This window comes from Pleurodeles waltl, chromosome 7 (genome assembly GCF_031143425.1).
Source record: "Pleurodeles waltl isolate 20211129_DDA chromosome 7, aPleWal1.hap1.20221129, whole genome shotgun sequence".
Classification (NCBI taxonomy): Eukaryota; Metazoa; Chordata; class Amphibia; order Caudata; family Salamandridae; genus Pleurodeles; species Pleurodeles waltl.
Window position 1 is genome coordinate 1,159,331,369 of NC_090446.1, and position 24,048 is coordinate 1,159,355,416.

At 44.2% G+C, this 24,048-nt stretch overlaps 1 protein-coding gene across 2 annotated transcripts in view; it reads left to right on the forward strand.

Moving 5' to 3' along the window:
* Positions 1 to 24,048, forward strand: part of SEC14L1 (SEC14 like lipid binding 1) — a 443,723-nt gene that overhangs the window by 124,022 nt on the left and 295,653 nt on the right. For both annotated transcript variants that reach the window (XM_069200247.1, XM_069200248.1), the window contains one exon: positions 23,027 to 23,155. In XM_069200247.1, coding sequence (XP_069056348.1) covers positions 23,027 to 23,155 — 129 coding nt within the window. The remainder of the gene's footprint in view (positions 1 to 23,026; positions 23,156 to 24,048) is intronic.

The window sequence follows — 24,048 nt, forward strand, 5'->3', positions numbered from 1 at the left end:
GAGCTCTTGTACGCCAGAAAAACTTAAAAGGAGAACCTTATCATTGTGATCTAAGTCCCATTCAACATCTAGGAACGGATGTAATTCTTCTTCTTATACTCTGACTTCTCCTGCTGTCTCCCTGTAGGAATCTTGACAGGGGAAATAAACTGAATATCTAATTGGAAGCTTAGCACCTCAAACATCGGTATTTGTCATACTTGAAACTGTTCAGCCTTGAGCATCTCCAAAACCTCTAGACATTGCTGAAGGGTAGGGTTAACTTCTGATACTGTTAAAGCAGTCACTTCAAGACTTCAAAAGAAATATTCCCAACAGGAACTGAAGCGCCTTTTAAAAAAAAAAAATTAAATACGTTTATTGGCATTTGCTGACATCCCAAAATGTACATCATCCCCTTTATCTCTTAGTCTCAAATCACCTCACAGCTAGAATCTGTTACACCCAAAACAAAGCAATCACAGCTTATGGCAGCAACATAAGCATGCATACACAGTGCCTCACATTGTGGTATATTTTAAACAATCAGTGTGCCCCTTGTGCTGCTGTTATCTCTTTTTTTGGGTCTAGGCAGCGGCGGTTCCTCTGCTATGGCGGCGGAGAGGCAGCACCCCTCAGCAGCAGCCGCTGCAACCCTTTAAAAACGAAACAATAATAATCCGTGTTTATTATCATTTCGTTGTTAAAGGGGCGGGGCCATGACTGGGACGAGAGGGGAGTGCAATGTGCACTCCTCTCAGTGCGCATGTGTGTTTGACCGTCCCTCTTGGGCCAGCCAAACGCCCATGCGCACTGGGCTTTTTCCAACTTGGCACTGTGTTGTCCTGACTTGGAGCTCCAGCCAATCTTAACGCTGCTTTCATGCAACGTTAATATTGGCTGCAGGGCAGGCAGGGAGCTTGTGCCTGCTGAGGGGGCGGAGGCACAGCGCAGGAGGTACGTTTTTAACTATTTAATTTTTTTTATTATTAATACCCCCCATCCCCCCCTCCACAACCTGCCACACGCTGCCCCACCCCTTTTAACCTCCACAAGCCACGACTGGGTCTACGACTATGCCTCTGTACTCCATCTAGCACCCAATATGTTAATGGGTTTGTACAGACGTCCATGGACCTCATAGTTTAGCATATCTAGCATGATGAAACTGTCAATACCCAGGCCCAGTGATCAAGTTTTGGAGGATGCTCACTTCTCCATTTTCTGGCATTCTCACACTTGGCAACCAGCAAGCCTATGTTTAAGACAACGGCCTTTTATCTGTTAGCGTCAGTGCCAGCTGTTATGTGGCTGAGAATGAGTTTGGGGTCCGGGTCTATGCTCCTACCCAACATCCATCAAAGAGTGGCCAGTACGCCCAACCAAAAGCGCTGCAGCACCAGGTATGCCCATGTGATGTGGAGGAAGTCTTGAGGGCCATTACCACATTGCAGACAGGAAACGGAATCTTCAAAAAGTGCCAAAGCTAAAGGCGGATAGTGTAGATCTTGCGGAGGAATGGCAAGCAAATTATTCTAAACTGGGCAGCAATTACCTCTCCTTGGGAGTCATTCAAGTCTTCTTATATTACTCATCTGTGGTCTCATCCACATCTCTCTCTGAGGCCGATCTGAGCAAGCCTAAAGTATCAAGTGTGTTCGTAATAAGACAGCGGTAAAAATTCAAGATTGCTTCACCCATTTCCCCCATTAAGAGCTTGACTTCAACTGGGTTAAGGTCAGGGACTTAGTCAAGTACCTATTATGGTGGTGCAAAGCATGGCAGAGCTGTAAATATCGGAAACATTGCTGTTTGTGCATGTCATAAGATTACTCAAAGCTGAGGAGTGAGTTCATGTGAGCACCAGAAATAACGTCGCCCAGCCTAGAAATACTATCCCAGCCATGAAAGCCTTCTAGGGCAACAGCCGCATAAAGCATGTTCCCCCCCCACCCCCATTACGGGGTTTCCTTAGCCTGTTGTGCTATCCCAAGTCTCTTAAGTCTTGCACCCCAGATCTCCACTACAGGTTTCGTCAGTGGTGGGATGTGTTGTTACCTTGACTCCGTACAGTAATGCTAACAGTAATGCTAACAGTAAGTGCTTCCCAGTGCTCATTTTTCAGTGGTAATGACTCTTTCATATAGATAGGCATGTAGCTGTCTTTGGCCACTGTTGAATGTCCTGCTTGATAATATCCCTGGCCATTTGCTGTCTAATGCGACCATCAAATGGTGATCGCAGCACTTAGCCATAGCTATTTGTGTTGCTTTACCATTCCAAAGGAAATTCCTAAGTAGTAGCAAAATGTGCATTAAAAAAGTTGTGCGGGATCTTACCTGGTTAGGTTTGGTGCTCCTAGATGAACTGTGGTAGGGAAACCACTTTAAATATGGGGATGGTGACCAGAAGGATAGATCTCTATTTAGTCTGAAGAGTTGCTAAAGAATCTTACATTCCCATGCCCTGTCTTCTGTATGCGCAATACACACTGCTAAATATTTGAAACCGTCAGTGGAGACCTGCAGCCCACCACATGACCACTCCCTCCACTCTGATCATGTAAGAAGTCCTTCTGACTTAGTCAGGCTCATTCTGAGGTCAGGAAAACTCACCAAAAATCTGCAGAATCTTAAGGACCTTAGCACCTGACTCCTGTGGGTCCCAGAGGTACACCAGCAAATCATCTGTGTAGAGCGATACTGTATCATAGACTGCAGGGGACCACTCAGACCCCTTCACTAGGGCATCCACTTGGCAAGGTCACCGCAAAACGTGTAGGGGAGAGAGGGCAGCCGAGAGGGTTGATGTTGGCCTTTTGCAGTACTGCAAAAAGATAGTCCGAAGCCACAGAGTTGAAGGCTTTCTCAAAGTCCACTAATTGCAGTGCCAAAGGATCCTACAGTTGGTCCACGAGTGCCAGTGTAATATGAAGTCTACAAATAGTATGTCTGGTGGATTTTCTAGGAATGAATCCACTCTGGTCCCGTTGGAACAGCAATTCGGTGATTGTAGACAGCCAATGATTTTGTATTCTATATTGATGATCTTGTTTGGTATGAGCTGTACCGGTACTGTGGCTCCCTGGGATGTCACTGATTTCTGTAAGCCTTTGGTCATATAGTAATTCTCAAAGACGCAGGGCATCATCCAGCATCGCCTTTATTGTATTTTTTTGCTGTGTTTTTGAAAACCTTAGCACAGAATCTTTTGGGACTTTGAGACATTATCGTCCATATTTGCATCATCCCCCCCCCCCCCCAAAACCCTAGAGCGAGCTATAAATACCCACCCTGGAAGAGGACAAGACAGAACACCAGCTCATGACTCTGATCATTCACATTCCATCAGTGCTGTGGGCACTCCTCCACTCCCAAATCATGTTCTAAGTTCAATAAATCTGGAGTTCAGAGGGGTAAGATGTTGCTACAGAGTCCTGTTCAGGTTTAAGGACCATGTATATGTTTACTCCAGATTCTGTATGCAAGTACCACCAGTATTGAGCTTTGGATTATATATCTCTGTTTGGTCTAAGGAATTTTTACTGGTTGTCAGATTGTTACCAGCAGGATTGGATTACGTACCGGAGCTCAGCCTCAAGTCTTTCCCAGCACTATTCAGTCTATAACACCTGCATTGTCTCGATAGGCATTCTTCAGATTTCACCTTGGCTGCTACAGCATCTGAAGGGCTTTGTCTGAAATGTCAGACTTCCTTCAGTATTTTCTACTCTGCATCCCAATTCCACGTGGTCTTAGGGGTATCAAAGAGAAAGGATTTAGATGTTATGAGTTTCACAGGATACAGAAGACGTTAGTCCAAGTAAATGGCCCTCCACTTTTGTTGAACCGCTACAAAGGGCTTGAGCTGTTGCTGAACCATGTTTGTGTATTCCGGAGAAGTCAGAATTCTGCTGGCTTCGTAGATTGCAGCCTTTTTCCAGGCCAGGTTAGCCTCTATTAAAAAAAAACAAAAAAACAATCTTGACGCTGCTTCACTATCTAACTATAGACCAATTGCCCTTCTTCCCATTCAGTCAAAAATAATCGAGAAACATATCAACTCTCAGGTTTTCTAGAGGAGCATAATCTTCTTCATAATACCCAAATGGGATTCAGACTGCTCTGCAGCATCGAAACAGCCTTGTTGGCTGTCACTGAAGACACTAGGCAACGTGTGGATGCTGGCAGATATGCAGCAATTATTTTATTAGATCTAAACGCCGCTTTTGACATGGAAAAACTTTATGATCTACCATGTCAAAAGCAGCGCTTAGATCTAATAAAATCTTCGCAGAGCCTCTCAAATGGGAATTTAAAGTACCTGCCTCAATTGGCTTTCCTCATATCTGAGTCAAAGAACTTTTCAAGTCCTGGATCAATCTTCCCACTGATACCTTCCCGTTGACCTGTGGGGTTCCACAGGGTTCCTCACTGAGCCCTATGCTCTTCAATATTTATATGCCCCCCCTGGCAAAGATCGTGGAACCTCATGGATTGTCTCTTGTGTCTTATGCCGATGACACTCAATTGTTTTTTTCTTTTCTACTGGGTCCGGCTCCGATTTTGCCACTCTCTCTTCATGCCTATCCGGTGTTCTAAATGGATGGCAAACCGCGAACTCAAGCTAAATGAGGAAAAAACTGAGCTTATGTTGGTAGGAATTTCTTCATGCTTGAAGCCCCCTGCCTTAGTCTCAGTTGGACTAAATGACCTTCCCCTGCCAAAAGATAATATAAAGAATCTAGGTTTTTGGCTGGACTCTCGCCTCACAATGGAACGCCACTCGAAGAAACTGGCGGCTACTTGCTTTTACTTATTGAGGACCTGTAGCAAGATTTTCACATTCTGATGGATACAGCCACCTGTGGATTACTCACATTATGAATTCTCCCAATGCACCAGCATTCAAGAGAAAAATATTCTTCCCAGCTCTCTATGTCGTCGAGGACGTCACAGTTGCACATCTCCACGCGACTCCGTCTGACGTCACCGTGCCTATAAGAGGTCGTCTCTGGTGTGCTGACGTCAGTTCCCTTTATTCCATGCCTTCAACGCTAACGGTTTTCTCCTAGCTCTTGCTACTGTTGTAGGTGTTCCATTTTGTTTCTGGTTACAATCTTGTTTCTGGTTACTATGTCTCCTCCTAGGAAGTCGGGGTTTAAGCCTTGTGGGGAGTGCAGGGGTCGCATGTCGGTTACTGACCCTCATGATGATTGCCTTTGGTGTTTAAGTTCCGAGCATGATGTTGAGGAGTGTGTATCCTGCCAGAGCATGAATCCGAAGGCACTGAAGGAGAGAGAAACCAAACTCTTTTTGGCTAAGGCGAAGAAAGGACATAAAAGCCATCATAGATCGTCTTCTCAGACTTCGTCGAAAAAACATAAGAAGCAGTGTTGTCACGACTCTCAGCGTAGTTTGGCTCAAAGCTGTTCAAGGTCCAGGTCTCCATCTAGACAGTGCCGTGGGAGGTTAGTCCTACGGTTGACTCCACAGCCTCAAAGCCCTCAGGCTTCTCCGGCGCCTGCGGTCTTCAAGGTGGTTGCGCTTCAAGAGAGTCCTCGCTTTTCACCTGCGGCGCAGGATTCAGATGCTCAGCCGGCGCAAGTGCCGCATGGAGTCCACCTGTATCCTGCCTTCCCAGCTCTGGGAGCGGATCCGGCGGCATTTTTAAATGCCATGTTTAGTATGTTTAATGCTATGGCCCCTGCTGGTGCACCGATTGGTCCCACAGATCTATTGGCATTTATGTTGGGCTCCCTGGTTCCTTACAAGGATGGTGCCGTTTATGCCCTTTTATCCGGCTGAGGGTGCCAGTTCGGCGCCAATGACATCGCCTCAAAGACCTGCGGCGCCGATTACATCTCCTTATAGACCTGCGGCGCTGATGACATCACCGCATCAGTTGACACCGATGACGGAGTCTCAGGCGACCACGGCGCCGATGGGATCCGCTCCAGCACCAGATGGCTCCGGATGGAACCGTAGTCAGCCTTCTTCTCCTGGTCCGCGTCTTTCAGTCCTGAAGCCGGTGTCATCGTCGGCTAATTCAATGTTGACGCCAAGGTTAGAGGCCAGGCTGAGGTCGCGCAGAAAAGCTTTAAGGCTTTTGGAGGAGCAGGAGTACCAAGGCAGCTGCTGGAGGAAGGAGAGATTGGGGAGCCCTTGGGGGAATATCAAGGACTTGACTCAGCCAGTGGGCTAGACACTTTTCCAGAATGGGACCTTTCTTCTCCACAGGAGTTTACAGAGGAAGCGGCCTCTTTCCATACTGTGGTCAGGAAGGCGGCAAATGTTTTGGATCTTCCGTTGCCTGCTGCGGAAGTGAAAACTAATATTCTAACTGAGGTCCTGCATCCTTCTTCGGCTTCAGCAGAACCATTGCTCCCATTTAATGATGCTCTTACAGAGCCTATTTTAGAGAGATGGAGGAAGCCTGTGTTGTCCCCAGCTGTCAACAGATCTGTGGCAAGAAGGTATAGGGTGGCTCCTGGAAATCTGGGATTTTTGTCGAAACATCCTACACCGGAGAGTCTAGTAGTTCAGGCCTCATGTTCCACACAGTCTGCACCAGGCTTCTTCTCTGTGATTCCTTCGGACAGGGAGTCCAAGAGAATGGAGCAGTCAGCGAAGAAGACTTTTTCTTCCTGTAGTATGGCCCTCAAAGCAGCAAACACTACCTGTGTATTAAGTAGATATGTGCATGCCCTGATGGACACAGCTAAGGCTATGGTTCCAGACCTGCTGCAGGAGATGCAAGGACAATTTGTTGAACTCCTGTCAGATGCTCAGGCGGCAAACAGATTTTCCAGCCTGGTCTGGATTCTACAGATTCGGTGGCCAGGGCGATGGGTACCTCTATCGCTACCAGGAGGCAGGGGTGGTTGAGGTCCTTTGGCTTCTCTTCGGATGTCCAGACTACTCTTTTGGACTTGCCTTTTGATGGGGAAAAGCTTTTTGGTGCTAAAGCTGACTCTGCCTTGGAGCGCTTTATGGACAGTAGGGCCACAGCACAGTCTTTGGATCTGCAGGCTTCCACTACTACCCCTTTCAGGTCCTTTCAGAGGGTCAGGGGGTTTGGGCGTCGAGCCGTTTACTGTGGGAGACCCCAGTCCAACAGCCTTCCAGCCTCCCACATAGATCCTTTAGAGGGCGGGGGAGGGTTCGGACAAGAGGGACCACCCTGCACCATCCTCTTCCTCTGGAGGAGAACAACAAGGGAAGCAGCCCTAGTTTTCTGCCCATTTTCAGCCATACTTCTCCTGTAGGGGGAAGATTACGTCTTTTTCTCTGCGAGTGGGAGTGAATCACATCAGACTCCTGGGTTCTAAATATTGTGAGGAAAGGATATGCTCTTCCTTTTCAGGAGTTTCCCCCCTCCCATCCCTTGTTTTGTTCCGAAGACCATCTCCTGTTACAGCAGGAGGTTCAAATCCTGTTATCAAAAGGTGCAGTGGAGTGGGTTCCAGAGCAGGAAAGGGGTCAGGGTTGTTATTAGAGACATTTCCTGATTCCCAAGAAGGATGGTCGATTGAGACCAATCCTGGACCTGAGGATTTTGAATTGGTTCCTCAAGCAGGAGAAATTCAAGATGCTGACTCTAGCGCAGGTACTTCTGGCGTTGAACAAAGAGGATTGGATGGTGTCTGTGGACTTGCAGGATGCTTACTTTCATATCCCTATTCTCAAGTCGCACAGGAGGTATCTCCGGTTTGTGGTGGGGTCGCAACACTACCAGTTTGCTGTCCTTCCGTTTGGTCTTACTTCAGCACCTCGAGTCTTCACGAACGTGATGGCGGTGGTTGCTGCAAGTCTCAGAAGGAAGGGAATATCGGTATTCCCTTACCTAGATGATGGGTTGATCAAAGCCAAGTCTCCGGAGCTTGTGCTGCATCACTTGCAAATGATAACTCAGTAGTTGTTCAGTCTGGGTTTTTCGATAAACGTCCCCTTGCAGCGCTTCCTGTTCATAGGGGCAGTACTGAATACAGCATTGAATTGGGCCTATCCTCTGCCTCAGCGGATTCAGGACATCCAGGTGTTGATTCCAAAGTTTCAAAATGGAGCGGCTGTTCCGGCTGTGGGTGGCAACCTCTCTCTAGGAAGGCCGTTTCACAGCTTCCTCCGGTGGCCACGGTCATAAAGGATGCTTCCACTCTAGGGTGGGGAGCTTATCTGGGGGACCTGGAGATCAAAGGTCTTTGGTCTCCAGTGGAACAGACTTTTCATATCAATCAGTTAGAATTGCGGGCGGTACGTCTTGCTCTCAAGGCCTTTCTCCCGTCCCTTCGCGGTCAGTCAGTTCAAGACTTGATGGACAACACTACTGCGATGTGGTACATCAGTAAGCAGGGAGGAGTAGGGTTGTACCTTCTCTGCAGAGAGGCTCTGCGGCTCTGGTCCTGGGTTCAGGACCATCGGATTTGCTTGGTAGCGAATCATCTGGCTGGAGTGCTCAACATACGTGCGGACAATCTGTCGACATTTCTTGGTCGATCACGAGTGGCGTCTCCATCCGGATCTGGTCCGATACGTCTTTCAGATGTGGGGTTCTCCATGGATAGATTTGTTTGCCACTGAGGAGAACGCGCACTGCCCGTCGTTCCGCAGCCTCCAGTATGCGGTGCAATGAGCTTTGGGGGACGTGTTTCAGATGTCTTGGTGCGACCAGTTGCTTTACACGTTTCCCCCATACCCTTGATTCCTTGGGTTCTGAGGAAGATTCACCAAGATCAGGCTCAGCTCATTTTGATAGCTCCGGATTGGCCGAGAAGGGTGTGTTACACAGACCTTCTCCATCTCTCACTGTGCCCTCCGCTCCCTCTCCCTCTCAGGGCAGATCTCCTCTTGCAGTCGCAGGGGCAGGTTCTACACCCCCACCTCCAGAGCCTGCACCTACATGATTGGAGATTTAACGGGGCAATCTGAGTGCTTTCTCTCTCCCACCAGAGGTAGTGGATGTTATTTTATCGGCCAGGCGACACTCCACTAAGACTGTTTATGCCTGCAGGTAGGCAAAATTTATGGCTTTTTGTGGAGAGAAACAAATTGATCCCTTGAGGGCCCATATGTCTGATGATCTGTTGTTTGCATTAGCTTTAGCACAGAAGGGTTGTGCAGTTGCTACTTTTAAAGGCTATTTGGCGGCACTGCCAGCCTTTCTTTGCCTTCTGGATCAACCCTCCTTGTTTAAATTGTCTATTTTTATTAGGTTCTTAAAGAGTTTAACTAATGCATTTCCTCCAACTCCCTTTCTTATGCTTCAGTGGGATTTGAATCTGGTTTAGACTTTTTTTTAATGGGCTCACCGTTTGAACCCATGCATTCTTGTTTTTTCAGATTTTTAGTTTTTAAGACGGTTTTCCTGATTGCTATTACTTCGGCTAGGCGTGTTGGTGAGCTTCAGGCCCTTAGTGTTAAACCTCCCTTTACTTTACTCTTTCCTGACAAAGTGGTGCTGAAAACCAGGGCGCTTTCCTACCTAAAGTTGTCACTCCTTTCCACATGGGTCAGACCATTACCTTTCCATCTTTCTACCGTCCTCCTCATCCCTCAAGGGAGGAAGAGAGACTCCATCGTTTGGACCTCAGAAGGGCTCTCAGTTTTTATATTGTGAGGACAAAGGGCTTTCGGTTGGAAGACCAGCTATTCGTGGGATATGTAGGAAAGAGGAAGGGCTGAGCGGTCCATAAAAGAACTTTATCCAGTTGGGTCATTCTTTGTATTAAGGTCTGTTACTCGTTGGCAAAGAAGGTTCCCCCTGAGGGTATTAGAGCCCATTCGACTAGGGCTAAGTCTGCCACTTCGGCCCAGGCTAGAGGGGTTACAGTGGTGGATATTTGCAAGGCAGAAACTTGGGCGTCCCTCCACACCTTCGCAAAGCATTATTGCTTGGACTCGGAGGTTAGGAAGGACGTCTATTTTGCACGTTCTGTATTGCAGGATTTCTTGGTGTGACCAGTCAGGCACCCACCTCCGAGTGTGGTACTGCTTTGGGACTCGATTCATAAGGTGAGGAATCCACAGGTAGTTATATCCATCAGAAGAATAAGTTACTTACCTTCGGTAACGCTTTTTCTGGTGGATACATTAGCTTCCTGTGGATTCCTCACAGTCCCACCTGCCTCCCCGTTGCCTATCTGGTCATACCAAGACCTTTGTTTTACAAGTGTATATATGTTTTGGTAATTTTATGTATATATAAATGATTGTTATCGTGTTACATCAATATGGTTTTATGTGTGTATTCGTTTGAGCTATTGTGAGGTCAGTTTTTACCTGTTCACCTCAAAGGCACGTAAAAAACGTGTGAAACTGATGTCAGCATGCCAGCGAGGACCTCTTATTGGCACGGTGACATCAGACTGAGTTGCGTGGAGACGTGCAATTGATGTCCTCGTCGACGTGAAGAGCTGGGAAGAAAATTTTCCCTCAAATGCTGGCGCATTAGGAGAATTAATAAGGTGAGGAATCCACAGGTAGCTAATGTATCCACCGGAAAAAGCGTTACCGAAGGTAAGTAACTTCTTCTTCCTTCCCTTTGTAGCTAAAAGGCTCATTGTCCAGGCCCTGATACTATCTCGCCTAGACTATGGGAATGTTTTGTTCTTCAGTTTTCCTTCATATGTGCTAAAGAGACTACAGGTGGTGCCGAATGCTGCTGCCCGCCTTCCAGCATGTACTCTGAGGCACCACTCTGCTAAATCTGCTCTGTGTTCCCTTTACTGGATCCCTATTGAACAGCACATTAACTTTAAAGCCGCCTGTTATGTGCATCGTGCAGTCCGCAATAGGGGTCCGGCCTTTCTTAGACATATTATAAGTCCTTACAACACCCAGAGATCACTTAGATCTTCCTCCGCCTCTTTGATTAATACACTTCGGTTTAATAAAGTAAGATGGGGAGGCAGGTCTTTTGCCTTCAAGGCGGGTCACCTATGGGATACTTTACACTGGAGCTTCGATCAGAAAACTCAGAACTTCAGTTTCGTAAAAAGCTCAAGACCTTTCTTTTTCCTTTATATTCTGTCAGCTTTATCTGTTCAGCGGTCCTGCATTAGTGCTGGGAGGCCTCTGGGTAGCCATGCGCTCTACAAATTTCTAATAATAATAATATTGCAGTTTTTACCTAGATAAAAACAATGGCGCTTAGAAAAATCAAACCAACTTTTTGGTAATTATAAACACATTCATCAGGGTTTGGCTACATCCAAATAGACAATTTGTAGATGCTAATAGTTGCAATTGATACTCTAGTCTAATGTATATAACTATCAATGAAGATCCTATGGTGTAGAAGAAATGGTAACTTAATGGTAGTCCAGGTTCTCTTGCATAGGAATCTTTGTTGAAGTCCTAACCAACCCATCTGTCTTCCCAACTGGTTGATCTTGGGCATTCAAAATTTATTTAATGTTACTTTAGGATTTCATTCCTATAATTTATCACTATTACATTACCACCCTTAAGTAGACGGACTGAGTAAGGCAACTGTCAGTAAAGTAATTTATGAGTAGTAGAAGCTCCTAGGTTCTTAAAGCGACTGCCGTTTTCTCCACAGCATTACAATGTAAGCCTGTAAGACTGCACTTTTACCACAGCGATAGATTTTACTTTTTTGTACATTTCAAATACTGGAGAACACTCTTCTGTCTCCATTTTGGAAAAACCTTGCCTTCGATAGGCTTCTAAAGGATGCCGCACCCGGGGTCCCCTCAAGCAGCAGGAAATTATTCAAATGTTTATGACTTCAGTGACGATTGCTACAATGCAGAACCAAGACTATAAGTAAGTACATTTTTATTACGTGAATCTTTTCTCCATTCACATGCTGTGCATTATTCTACCATCTAGTGGTTGGGTCTGGAATTTTCCCCTTGTAGCCATAGTCCTTCTCTTTCACTCTTTTTATTTCTTTTTTTCCCTTTTTACTGGGCGTCAATGGATCTACCATTCGCCATCTTCAGGTTCCTTCTTTTCTAATGTTGAGTCTGGAGGCAGAACTGAAGGATCTCTGAGTTATGGAAAAAAGTTAGAAAATTGTCAAAGTTCGTCAAGGATTTCCAGAAGAAGTACACAGAAGACAGTTTCTCTTACTTCCAATACCATCGGAGGGACCGCCGACTTGGTGAAGAGAATCCCCGGACATAGTTTTCCCTATTCCACGTGATGGAGAGGACTCCATTCAAATTATGTACTAAGTGCCATCACAGGTTCGCTCAAAAGAACCAGCACATGAAGTGTTACCTTGGTCTACCAGTCGAACACAAAGTGAGGGCTCTGAGGCGTGTGCTGGGTTCAAAGCAAATGTTTTGAAGGCAAGACTGAAGCAGAGGCAGGCGTACAACACATGGAGGTGCAAAAAACAGCACCATCCCTGAAAGATCTGGGATTCAAGTGATTAAGATGACAATATCACAGTAGAAGCCGAAGGTGACAGCTCAGATGTGGAATGAAGGCTCATCGATGTCGAGCACCAACACCTGAGAGAGAAAAACACCGCAGGCAACCCTGAAAACACACCCAGAGGGGAGGGAGAGGGACCTGCTGAGTCAAAAGTAACTAAGCTTGCCTCTGTGCAGAAACATTGCTGACCAAAGGCAAGATAGCATTGAAAGAATCCCTCTCGTCCCGGCACTGGATTACCTCAGGAGGAAAGACAAAAGAAAAGACTAAGACATTGAGGGACGATCAAAGTTGCGATGTTTCGACTTTGAAAGAATCAAAAGGCATGGAAACGCAAATAAAGTTGTCTGCAGAGACGCTGACAAAAGAGACTGCAAAGTCGAAGACTGAGCTACCGAAATTGAACGGAAGAAAAGATGAGCTACCGAAATTGAGGGGAAGAAAAGAAGGCGTCTCATGGCTGAAATCGTGGCCCTCTTACTGAAGAAAAAAGATTGACAACCTGCTTTGGGAATTCAGGTTCCCACATAAGACTTCTTCACAAAAGGAATATCAATAGAAAGCGGTTGAGGAGTTAGAACCATCTTTAACTCCAGAACCCCAAGAAGAAGAGGAACAGCAATACTTCTTTGAGGAAGAAGGGGAAGAAAGCATGAAGCTGTTTCAAGACTGTAAGCTCTGAATACACAGAAACTCAATGGCAGGGTGTCGAAACTGACTCTCCAGAAGAGGTAGTTGACACTTACGTCTCCAGACCATCTCCACCGGTTGACATCACCATGTATATTCAGATCATAAATGGAGCAGCTGATAAATATGGCAACCAGCTTGAGGAAGAGGAAACACAATTGTTTTCTTATGGAAACTCTTTTGCCATCACAAACAAGAATTAAATTCTTGCACGTGCACTAGCATCCTTGACCAGGGGAGAAGAACTTTTAAAGAGCCTGCAACATGCAAGGCAGTAGCACTGTACGCAGAGAAAAATTATAAACACTCCTCCACACACCCATCATATATAAAGGGTACAGTGGCAGCAGATTATATTGTCGCTAATACTACCATGAAAAGGGCAAACATCACAGCATCGTTGGGGCTTCCCTCAAGACAAAGAGTAAGAATATTGATTTAGTTTGAAGGAAATTCGAAAGGGGTGCGGCTAGCCAGTGGAGGGTAGCCAACTCAAATGCCCTCCTTAACATGTACGCCTGTCAGCAGTGGGAAGAAATGGTGGAACTGATGAAACATGTGCCACAGCAGTATCGCAAAAGAGCAGCTTAAATTGCAGAGCAAGGCAGAAATATTGCCAATACCTGATTAAAATCTGCACTGGACGCAGCTGACACAGCAAGTCGCCAGATGGCAGGAACTACTCTTAGATGCCATGCTTGGCTAAGAATATCCGTTTTCAAGCCTGAGGTTCAAGCAAACATAAATACACTGTTGAATGGAGAACATTTATTTGGTAGTGCAGTGGACGACACCCTGCAACAAATAAAAAAAGATAATGACATGGCTAAGTCAATGGGTGCCTTACAGTTCAGGGTAAATGTAAGAGAAACTCTAAAGAGCAGAAGACCATTAGGAAGAGGAAGTTTCCTATTGACAGTCTTGCATCACGTGTTTCGAATCGCTCTCCAGAGACACTTGTCATCTCAACAATGGCAGTTCCAGCCACAAGCAAGACAGTCCTTTTGTCGACGAGCAAGTGGAAGAGCTCAACCACACAGGGGAGGAGCAACATCCTCCTCAAAGTGACTGCACAAACCAAGAAAACCTCTGACACACGCCTGTGGGAGGGAGCTTAAAATACTTCCTTCGCGAGTGGAGGAACATAACATCAGACAGTTGGATTTTGAACATCATAAGATTTGGATATTGAATAGAATAATAAAGATGCCTCCAAAGAAAGGCCCAAAAATGAAAACACACTCAAAGGAAGAAACATAAAGACTAATCAAAGAAATGGAGGCGTTATTGCCAAAGGAGGCAATAAAAAAGGTTCCCAAAAACGAGAGCAACAGGGGAAACTACTCAACATATTTTCTAATTCCAAAACCAGATGCAAGCCTTAGATCAATTCCGCATCTATAGTTCATAAACAAGTTCATCAAGACACGAAATTAAAAAATGACAACACTACAAGAAGTCATCCCACAGCTAGAAAGGGGAGATTATCTAGCAACATTAGACCTAAAAGATGCATACTTGCACATTCCACTGAACCTCAGTCATAAAAAGTATCCTTGGTTTGTACTGAACAAGACCACCAATTCAAAGTGCTAGATTTCAACATAAAATCAGCACCAAGATTTTTCACAAAATGCCTAGCAGTGGTGGCAGAATATCTACGGAGACAGGGAATACATGTGTATATATACCTAGACGACTGGCTTATAAGAGCAAACTCTGAGAGATGCCAAGAAGATGTACAAGAGGCGGTATCAACTCTACACAAACTATGATTTTTTGAGTAAGTACAGAAAAATCCTCAAAGCCAGAACAGGAAAAGGTATTGATAGGAACAAAAATCAACACTGTAGAAGCAAAGGCTTATCCCTGTGAAAAGAGAATCACATCCATTCTACAAGAAACTGATCGGTACCAGAAGAGACAGTCTCTGGCAACGAGGACTGTGGGGAAAATACATGGAAAGATGGCAGTTTGCATGAACTTGTACCAAATGCAAGGCTTCACATGAGACCCATCTTAGAATGACTACAAACACCGCGGTCACAAGCCCCGGGGAGTTGGGAGGATCTAGTGGTTGTAACTCAGAAAATTCAAGAAAAACATACGTGGTGGAACATCCCTCATTTAAAAGAGGGAAGACTATTCATGGAACCAGTGACAAGATGCCTCACATGGGTGTGGTGCGCACCTGGGCACTCTCAAAGTTAGTTGCTTGCCATGAACAAGTAGCAGTAAAACTTGTAAACATTCTGGAGCTATAAATAGTGCTCCTAGCCTTTAAATACCTTTCAGAAGCAATTGTGGACAAAGGTTATTCTAATTTAAACAGACAATACCACAACAATGTCTTATATCGACAAACAAGAAGGAACACAATCCTTTCTTCTATGAAAACAAGCTCAATAAATCTAGAAATGGGCACTGTGCAGGAAAATACTCTCAACAGTGATTCACCTAGTGGGGAAAGACAATGTCCAAGCTTACAAATTAGGCAGACAAGCTTCATCCACTCAGGAGTGAGAATTAAATCAATCAGTACTCATACAGATCTTCCAACAGTGGAGAACACCAGAAGTAGACCTATGTGCAACACAGACAAACACAAAATGCCAGTGCTTGGTGTCCAGGCACCCAGACCACCAGTCTCTGGGGAATGCCCCGTCAATAAACCGATCAGGGAAATTTGCATACGTCTTTCCCTCCATACCCCTCTTACACAAGGTAACCAACAAATGTAAACACAACAAGATGAAGTTAATACTTATTGCTCCACAATGACCAAGACAAACATTGTGCTTATAACCAATTCAAATATCTCAGGGAGACATCCAAAAGTTACCAAACAGAGAGGAACTGCTGTAATAACAGGGGAGCAGCATGGCTCATAAAGGCAGAATTTGGGCATCTAAACTTATCAGAAACGACAATGGCAGTGCTAAGAGCGGCTAGGTGGTCAACAGACAAAGTATTATATTGCGAAATGGCAACAATACGCAAGGTGGTGCAAAGTGTCAGCATTACATCAAATTACTTCAGATGTTGCAGTTCTAAAGTACCTTACACATCGCCTAGACTATAATCTCACCTGTACCTCATTAAAAGTTAATCTTGCAGCAATTGTGGCACATACAAGGGGTTATACTGGAAGAAGCTTCTTTACATCACCAGTCATAAAACAATTTCTAAAAGGAGCAAGAGAATATCACCACCTAGACAAGTGCTAGCACCAACATGGAATCTTAATCTAGTTTTCAGGCAACCCAAATTTTGAACCTTTACACCAGATTGTATTATCAATGCTTGCATTAAAAACTGGGTTTCTAGTGGCAGTGACATCTCTCCGCTGAGTAAGGGAGCTACAGGTGGTTATAATACAAGAAACATACTTACAAATACATAAAGACAGAGTGCTCATGAGGACAGACCCTCATTTGCTTCCAACGGTCATTTCATAATTTCATATTAATCAAGTCAATTCAAATAACTTTATTTTGGCATCGAGTGCCATAGAAGGTTTTCCACACACCACAGAATAAATAATTAAAACATACATAAACCCCTTAAAAAATCACAACTAAAAAGTTCCAGAAAACGACTCTTATAACTCCAGCAATTGTCCCATGAGCTCCATAGATTAAACCAGAAAGGTCAAGAAAAGGTATTTGAGTATACAATGATTGTGCAACAACCATGGAGATAACACGTTGTTTGTTAGAAATTTACACAAGTATCAGCTGGGGAGAAAAGTTTTAACATTTTAAGATGTCATGGCCTTTAAAAACTTCCTCCTGATATACCATATACGCCCTAAAAACTTGGCAACTGCGCAGGCAAACAATGGGCTAGGATCTGACCTTAATATTCTCAAGGCTGATACATGATCATGAGTGCCCAGCAGTCTGCAAATTGGACTCAACCATTTAGCACAGGGTGCGCATAGATTGGGCAGGCAAAAAATGCATTGGCTACTGATTCAATCAGAGCTTTGCAAATTGGACATAACACGATAGACATTGCCCTCTTGTCAGCTATTAGTCAATGAATTAAGAGGATGAAAAACTAAGCCTAAACTGGATATAAAGCTTTCTATCATTCACCACTGTAATAATATCTAAATAAGGTTCCAGTGACCCGTGAGGTTTAAAATTCAGAAACTCTCTTGTATGCTGACTATTGGAGAGAGAAGTGGTCTCGGTCAGCGCTACCCATTCCCAATAACGCTTCTTGTGACCCATTTTCAGAAAGTAATTTCTTGACATTGGTTATCCAAGAAATCTTATTGGACTTATCCAAAGTACAGACTTCCCTAAACGCACTTGCATATGAGGACAGTTCGGGTGTGGACATGATTCTCCTCCATAATAACAAAGGTCGTAACTTGCCTTTATCGACAATTGATTTACGACTCGTGACTAACTTAAGGGGATAAAACAGAGTATTCGTGGGCATAAGCACAAGCTTCCTCAAAGCATGTGCTCAGTGCTAGTGAGATCATTGAGGTTATCAAGCCCCCATTATTCCACCAGTTAAAGGGCCGAACCTACAGCTTTCAAATCATAAATCTGTAGAGCAGCAGCTGCAGGGTTGCTGGATCATAAGTAATGTTCCTTCGAAAAGCACTGCCCGTGTTTTAGTGACATCGTATTCACATGCAGTTTCCAAAACATTCTGACTGACAGCTTGAGACACAGGTATCCAAAAATGCTAACTTTTTCAAGCTTGACCACGCCCAAAGTGGGTCTAATATTTATGGGGATTGATTTCCATAAATTTAGTCTTCCCTGTAATAATTCTTCATAGCGGTTTAATGATACCTGGGCTAGCCCCCCCACCTCCCCACCCCCAGGGGTTTCGACACTAGCTAAGTATTCTCTGCGAATAAGAGAGTCACTATTCCATTCTTCCTAAGCATAGGAACATCAGGAGGCTGGGAAGAAAGAACTTTGGCAATGTTGTTCAAATAAAGAGAAAAGAGTTGGTGCCAACACGCACCCCTGGTGAATGCCCCTGTTTACATTAATTGGATTTGTAAGCTAGCCTTGCTCCTCCCAGTGTACTCTGGCAAAGTTAGCTTCATGAAGGCGAATAACTAAAGATAGAATTTCATTTGGCATCCTTATTGCGTGCAGCGCTTGCCAAACCTTGGCCCTGAGGACCAAGTCGAATGCCGAATTTAAATATATAAAAGCAATGTAAAGACTGCCCTTGCCGATCATAACTGTTTTCCAAAACAAAAAGAGGAAGCAAAATACCTGATCAATTGTACTTATCTTTTGTCTAAATTCAGCTTGGTAAGGTGATAAAATCATTGTCATTAATCCAATTCTGGATCCTGGAAAGAAGGGCTTGACAAAACACTTTCTGAATAAAAATCTATAAGACCTATAAATTAATAGGAAAAGACCAGTTACCCTTCTTGAATAGGGGAATAGGGGCACCCCTCGCAATAGCATTAGAGAGAAGCAGTATCTACTGCCCAGCTTCCCCACTCATGCAGAAAGAGGTCTCCTCGTATACCATTGGGACTTGGGGGTCTTAGATCGTACAATTGAATCAATAAAAGCCTGTATGTCACCCAAGTCAAATAGACTTATTACTTTCTGATGGGGTAGCTACAGGAGAAGTAGACTGAATACTAGACTGGCTGTCATCACAATAAAGAAAATTAAAATGGTGAAACCAGTCAGGGTAACAAATTGCTTGACAATCCCTCCCATACCTCTAGCATAAATGTTGAAAATATCAATTATAATAATGTTAGCAGGTCCCTTGATTGAGACGAATGCCCAGAATATCTGGACAGTCAATATTCAGCTGTTTAACTGTACACGAGGGCAGTCTTCACTCAAATCAAGTATCCCCCAGCTAGGCGCCCCAATTTGTCAGCAATGGCAGGAAGATAACTCCTACCAAGGCCTATATACTGGCTCAGTGCTCCCATGTTTCCTGCATGATACAGATATCAAAAGTGTCCATGAAAGCGTTCCAATGGGACAAGGGCAGTTTTGACTTCACCCCAGTCACATTCCATGAGATTAAATTAATTTTAGAGGGCACATTTGGGGAATTTGACAGGGAGGAAAAATTAGGTTCTGCAATACTGGGAAACTATCAACACCTTGATCAAACGTGGCCACCTCTGGCAATTCAGAATAACGCCCCGAATCACACCAGGTGCCCTTGCCAGTCCCCACCTCACTGTCTCTTCTAGAACAACCCTCTGACCTATGAACACTCCCATGTGGACATCCTGGTTCTCAAGTCAGTCATTCACATCCAAGGCTGAGCCACTACCTTGATGGAGGGAGGATCGAAAATGATAGCAGACTCATTAGCTGGCAGTTGGTACTTAAATTGGATGTTGGACCCTACAGGATGACTTTTCTTCGCATCCAGAGCCACTCGGCTATCAACTAGGCACCCATCAGCTGATGCTGTGGGGTTACCTAATCCTCTGCAAGAAAAACTTGCCGGGAATCATCTTCGGTTGTCACAACATGGGTTCCCTTAATCACCTCCAGAAGGAGCGACAGCAGCAGCTGTTATATTTGCATAAAGGGTACTTGGGCACACCCCTGTGCAACTAGCAGTCGATGCACATAACTCTATAGGATTATTGGCGTGAAAGTTAGTATGGGGGGTCATGGTGCTAACCTTCAGGCGGAGCCCCTCCCTTTCCTTTAATAGATATTTGACTATACCTATAAAGTCTTCTACCATGGACCCAAGTACCCCTAATTCCACCTTTAGTTCCCCAATACATTTAGACAACTGACCTAGGGGATGAACAGAGCTAGCCGTATGTGGAAGGGGGTTTCCCTCCCCCTCACAGGACAAGGGATTGTCTGATGTACACTGAAGTGAGGGGTTATCATTTATACACTTGAGTGACTTAAAGCGGTTACTACAAGGGATCGCAAAATCTGGAGATACTATTGTAGAGAAAGTGGCTGACCCCGGGCCATTATTACTACATGGCAGTAATTTACCTGAGACCTGAACCTGCTTTTTAGATCAATTAAACACACTGGAAATGCTATCTTTCTTGTTAGCAGCCACACAAGTTAGGGGGCTCCGTGGAGACAAATCAATAACCACCAAGGCTACAATCTCCTCCTATTCTACCAAAAGGTTATCGATATGGCCGGGCACACTGTTACCTCCAGCTTTTTTCCAACCATTTTTACACCCACTCCCCCACACCATTCGGTTGCCTTTATTTTGCTCATCGCTTTCCAGGGACCCATCTGGACAAGCTTACAATAAAAGGGCAGACAACAATAAAATGAGTATCTTAGATACCACAACAAAAGAGCCCTGAATGGTTTGCTAAGTGTCCTACTCATAGGTCTCAGGCTCGCACACACCACCTTCTATGACAAAAGTTGAAATAAACTTAAGAGGGATGGTCTGGCCTCCTCCAGGCTTTGACTAGCGTGGATGGGACTGCCCTTGGACCTCTGGGCCTCTCTTGTGCTTGTATAGAAAAGGTGATTGACAATAGGTGAAGGCCCTGCAAGAGCTTATGGGAGTTGTGGTCTCCTGCACTTACTCTGTGAATGGTGACGGCTCCATCTCGGCTCCAATGGACGAGGTAAAGATCGGGGGCAGATGACGGGTAATGGACCAATGCTGCAAGGTACACCTTAAACTGTGCACGAGTCCCCCCAACACAGCACGCCCCCTCGCACTTACAGCAAAGCTGATTGACAGCGGGTGAAGGCCCTGCAAGGGCTGATGGGACTTGTGGTCCCCTGCAATTACTCTGTGACGGCTCTGACTTGGCTCCGATGGAGGAGGCAAAAATCCGGGACAGATGACGGGTAATGGTCCCAGTGCTGGAAGGTGCACCTTAAACAGTGTACTCTTTCATATTAATCAAACCATTCAAATTCCAAGTTCTTCCCCAAGAGCTTAAGAATAAAGCAGAGAGAGTGCTGCACACACTGGATGCAAGAAGAGCAATCATGTACTATATTGAAAGAACAGACAGTTAGGAAAACAAAACAACTATTTGTTTCCTTCACAGACAACATCCTAGGCACATCGGTAACTAATGAACTGTTGCCAAATGGATTTCGCAAACCATTCAGATGTGTCATGCAAATACAGGTGTACAACTGATGCCACACGCCAAAGGCACATTCAACAAGGAAAAAAGGAGGAACTATTTTTTTTTTTTGTTTTGTTTTGTTTTTTTAGCAAACATTCACATCTGTATGGCAGCTAAATGGTCATCAATTCATATGTTCACAAAACACTATTGTATAGATATTCAGATAAACAAAGAGGAGCAAGTGGGACAGAATGTACTTAAATATCTAAACACTAATTTAAAACCATCTTCATCCCAGCCACCGCAATGATAAAAAAAAAAAAAAAATGCTACAAAATCAATGCACAGTGTGTGAATCCAGAAAAGATTCATGCTGCAAAATGAAATGATTTCATACCTGTAGTACTAGTTTTGCTGCGTGAAAAATGTTCTGGATTCACAAGCGACCCCACCCCCCCCTAGAAGATGGGAGGAGAAAAGAAACAGAATAAGAATCTGAAGCTGGCGACCACAAGTAGAGCGTTGGGAGAGCGTTGGGAGAGGGCGTATGATGTGTCATGAGGATGGATAAGGCACCAAAGGGTGGATACATCGATACCCAGCGAAAAAAGAAAGAGGAAAAGAGAAGAAGGACTGTGGTTACAAAGGGGAAAGTCCTGACCCAACCATTAGATGGCAGAATAATGCACAACATGTGAATCTAGAAGATTCTTGAAGCTGCAAAACTCCTATTACAGGTAAGAAATCATTTTGATTTAATTTAGCATATATTTTACGGAATCCAAGAGCAGAGCATATCCTGTAGCCTAATTGTGCACACATGGCTCTAGGTCAAATTGTTAAACTTTTTTAATTGTTCACAATTAAGAAACTTTATCTACTTGTTAGTAGCTGTTACTGGAACTGCTCTTGACATAATATTGATGAAAATGGTTTGTATCAGTGCCTTCATCAGGCCACGTCTTCATTAAGGATGCATATTTCGGGTGTGTGGTGTAATAGCTGTCCTTCCTGCCATAATTGGAATATTATAGTGTGTGACTGAGTGTTAAATGTAGCTTGGATGATGTGTTTAGGTCATGAAAGTGTCTGCTCTTCAGTTTTCTAACACCTTAGGATTTATTAAATCCACAAACACTGGTTTCAATGCACACTGAAAAAAATGACTGTTATGACTTTATTACAGTTTCACAGAAACTCAGAAGAAACTAAAAGCACTTGCATGGTATTTGCTGTTGTAAAGGATAGAAGGGACTTGGTGTGCCTGCTAAAGTTGTTTAATTCATTGCTGATTGCATTACCAGTTTGAGAGGCAGACTCCTCACCTGTCGTTTGTTTGTCTCCTGAACTGATGCTTCTGTTGAAATCATTTTGGGATTTGTTGTTCATTCTTCATAGAATGAGTTGAAGGATGCCCTCAGGAATATCCTGCCAATTTCAGCTGTTGAGATTGAAACATTTGTAGCAACTTCATTGATTGATTGTTACAAGTACATTCATAAATCGATTGTAACACAAATATAACTATGTTGAATCTAATTTGATTTGTTGGTATATTTTAGTTTTAGTTCCTTTTCTTACTGAACCCTGCACTCTTTCACATGGGTTGATTTGCCACATTCTATCTTGGTTATCTTCTGCATATGTTATCTAAATGAAATTGCGAAAATTGTCAGTCAGTCCAGCCTTTTTGACTTTTTTCAGAATATAATAAATTAAAAGTACTGATTACATTAAGCATTCTACACGTTTCCTTAATACAAGAAATTTTATTACTTTATGTAAACAAGCCTTAAGAGAATGTTGGCATTAGTTGCAGTTGTAAAGGAGGCTCTGGGCAAGACTTCCATCTATGTTGTTTGCCGTACTACTGACCATGCCTTCTCCTCTGCAGGTCCACCCTGACAACGAAGATTGGACATGCTTTGAACAGTCAGCCAGTTTAGATATCAAATCCTTCTTTGGCTTTGAGAGCACTGTGGAAAAGATAGCCATGAAGCAGTATACCAGCAACATTAAGAAGGTACCACCACTTTTCTTCTTGCCATAATGACCAATATTATGCCAAACTAGAAGCATTGTCTCTTAGAGTCCGCTTGAAAATCTAGGAAATGTGTAGTTGTTGCCCAGTCAATGTTTATGTACACAGGTAATTTTTTCAGCATTTGAACCAATCATCAGAGAAGCATTTTAAGCATGAGGGGATCAGGCGGTGGTTGATGATGAAAAGAACATGTCAGTGTGCCGGGTTGGCGCCTATATAGGACCTGTGATGTCATGTCCATGGGGCACAATGCAGACAATAGACGTTGAGCCGACCGATGCCACCTAATGACACTCGGGGATACTGGTTGGGAAGAAATCTCTGGATCCAGACTGACAACTGGGGAAAATTCTAAGGTAAAAAATATGTAGGTAGGATATGTCTTCAACAGATAAGACGTTACCAAAGGTAAATAACTTGTTCGTTGGGCATATCTCCATTGTAAGCATTTTCCAGCTTTCTGGGGTAAGGTTATGGCAGGCGATGCTTTGATTGGATGAGAAGGCCAAATTCACAAATGTGGACAGGATGCGTCCCATCAGACGGTCATAATCTTATATCCCTCTGCTTGTTCATTCTCTGTAGAGGGTGTTGAACTTAATCTCCAAGAAGACATAACAGGCTAGCGTTGTTGGTTAAGATGTCTTTCCGTGCTCTGCTTATATACTCAAGACTCTTTAAAATGTTACCTAGCCTTCGTCCAGTCAAAGTCTTACAGTCTGTTTGAAGCAGTGGATATTCATGAACATCAACTATGAGGATCTGCATCAGGCAGTGCTTTCTTGTAGCTCTCTAATCAGAATATAGACTTCTATTCCATGTGCATGGGGCGCACTTGAGGACCTTGGCTGGAGCTCAAAGCGCTGACTGTT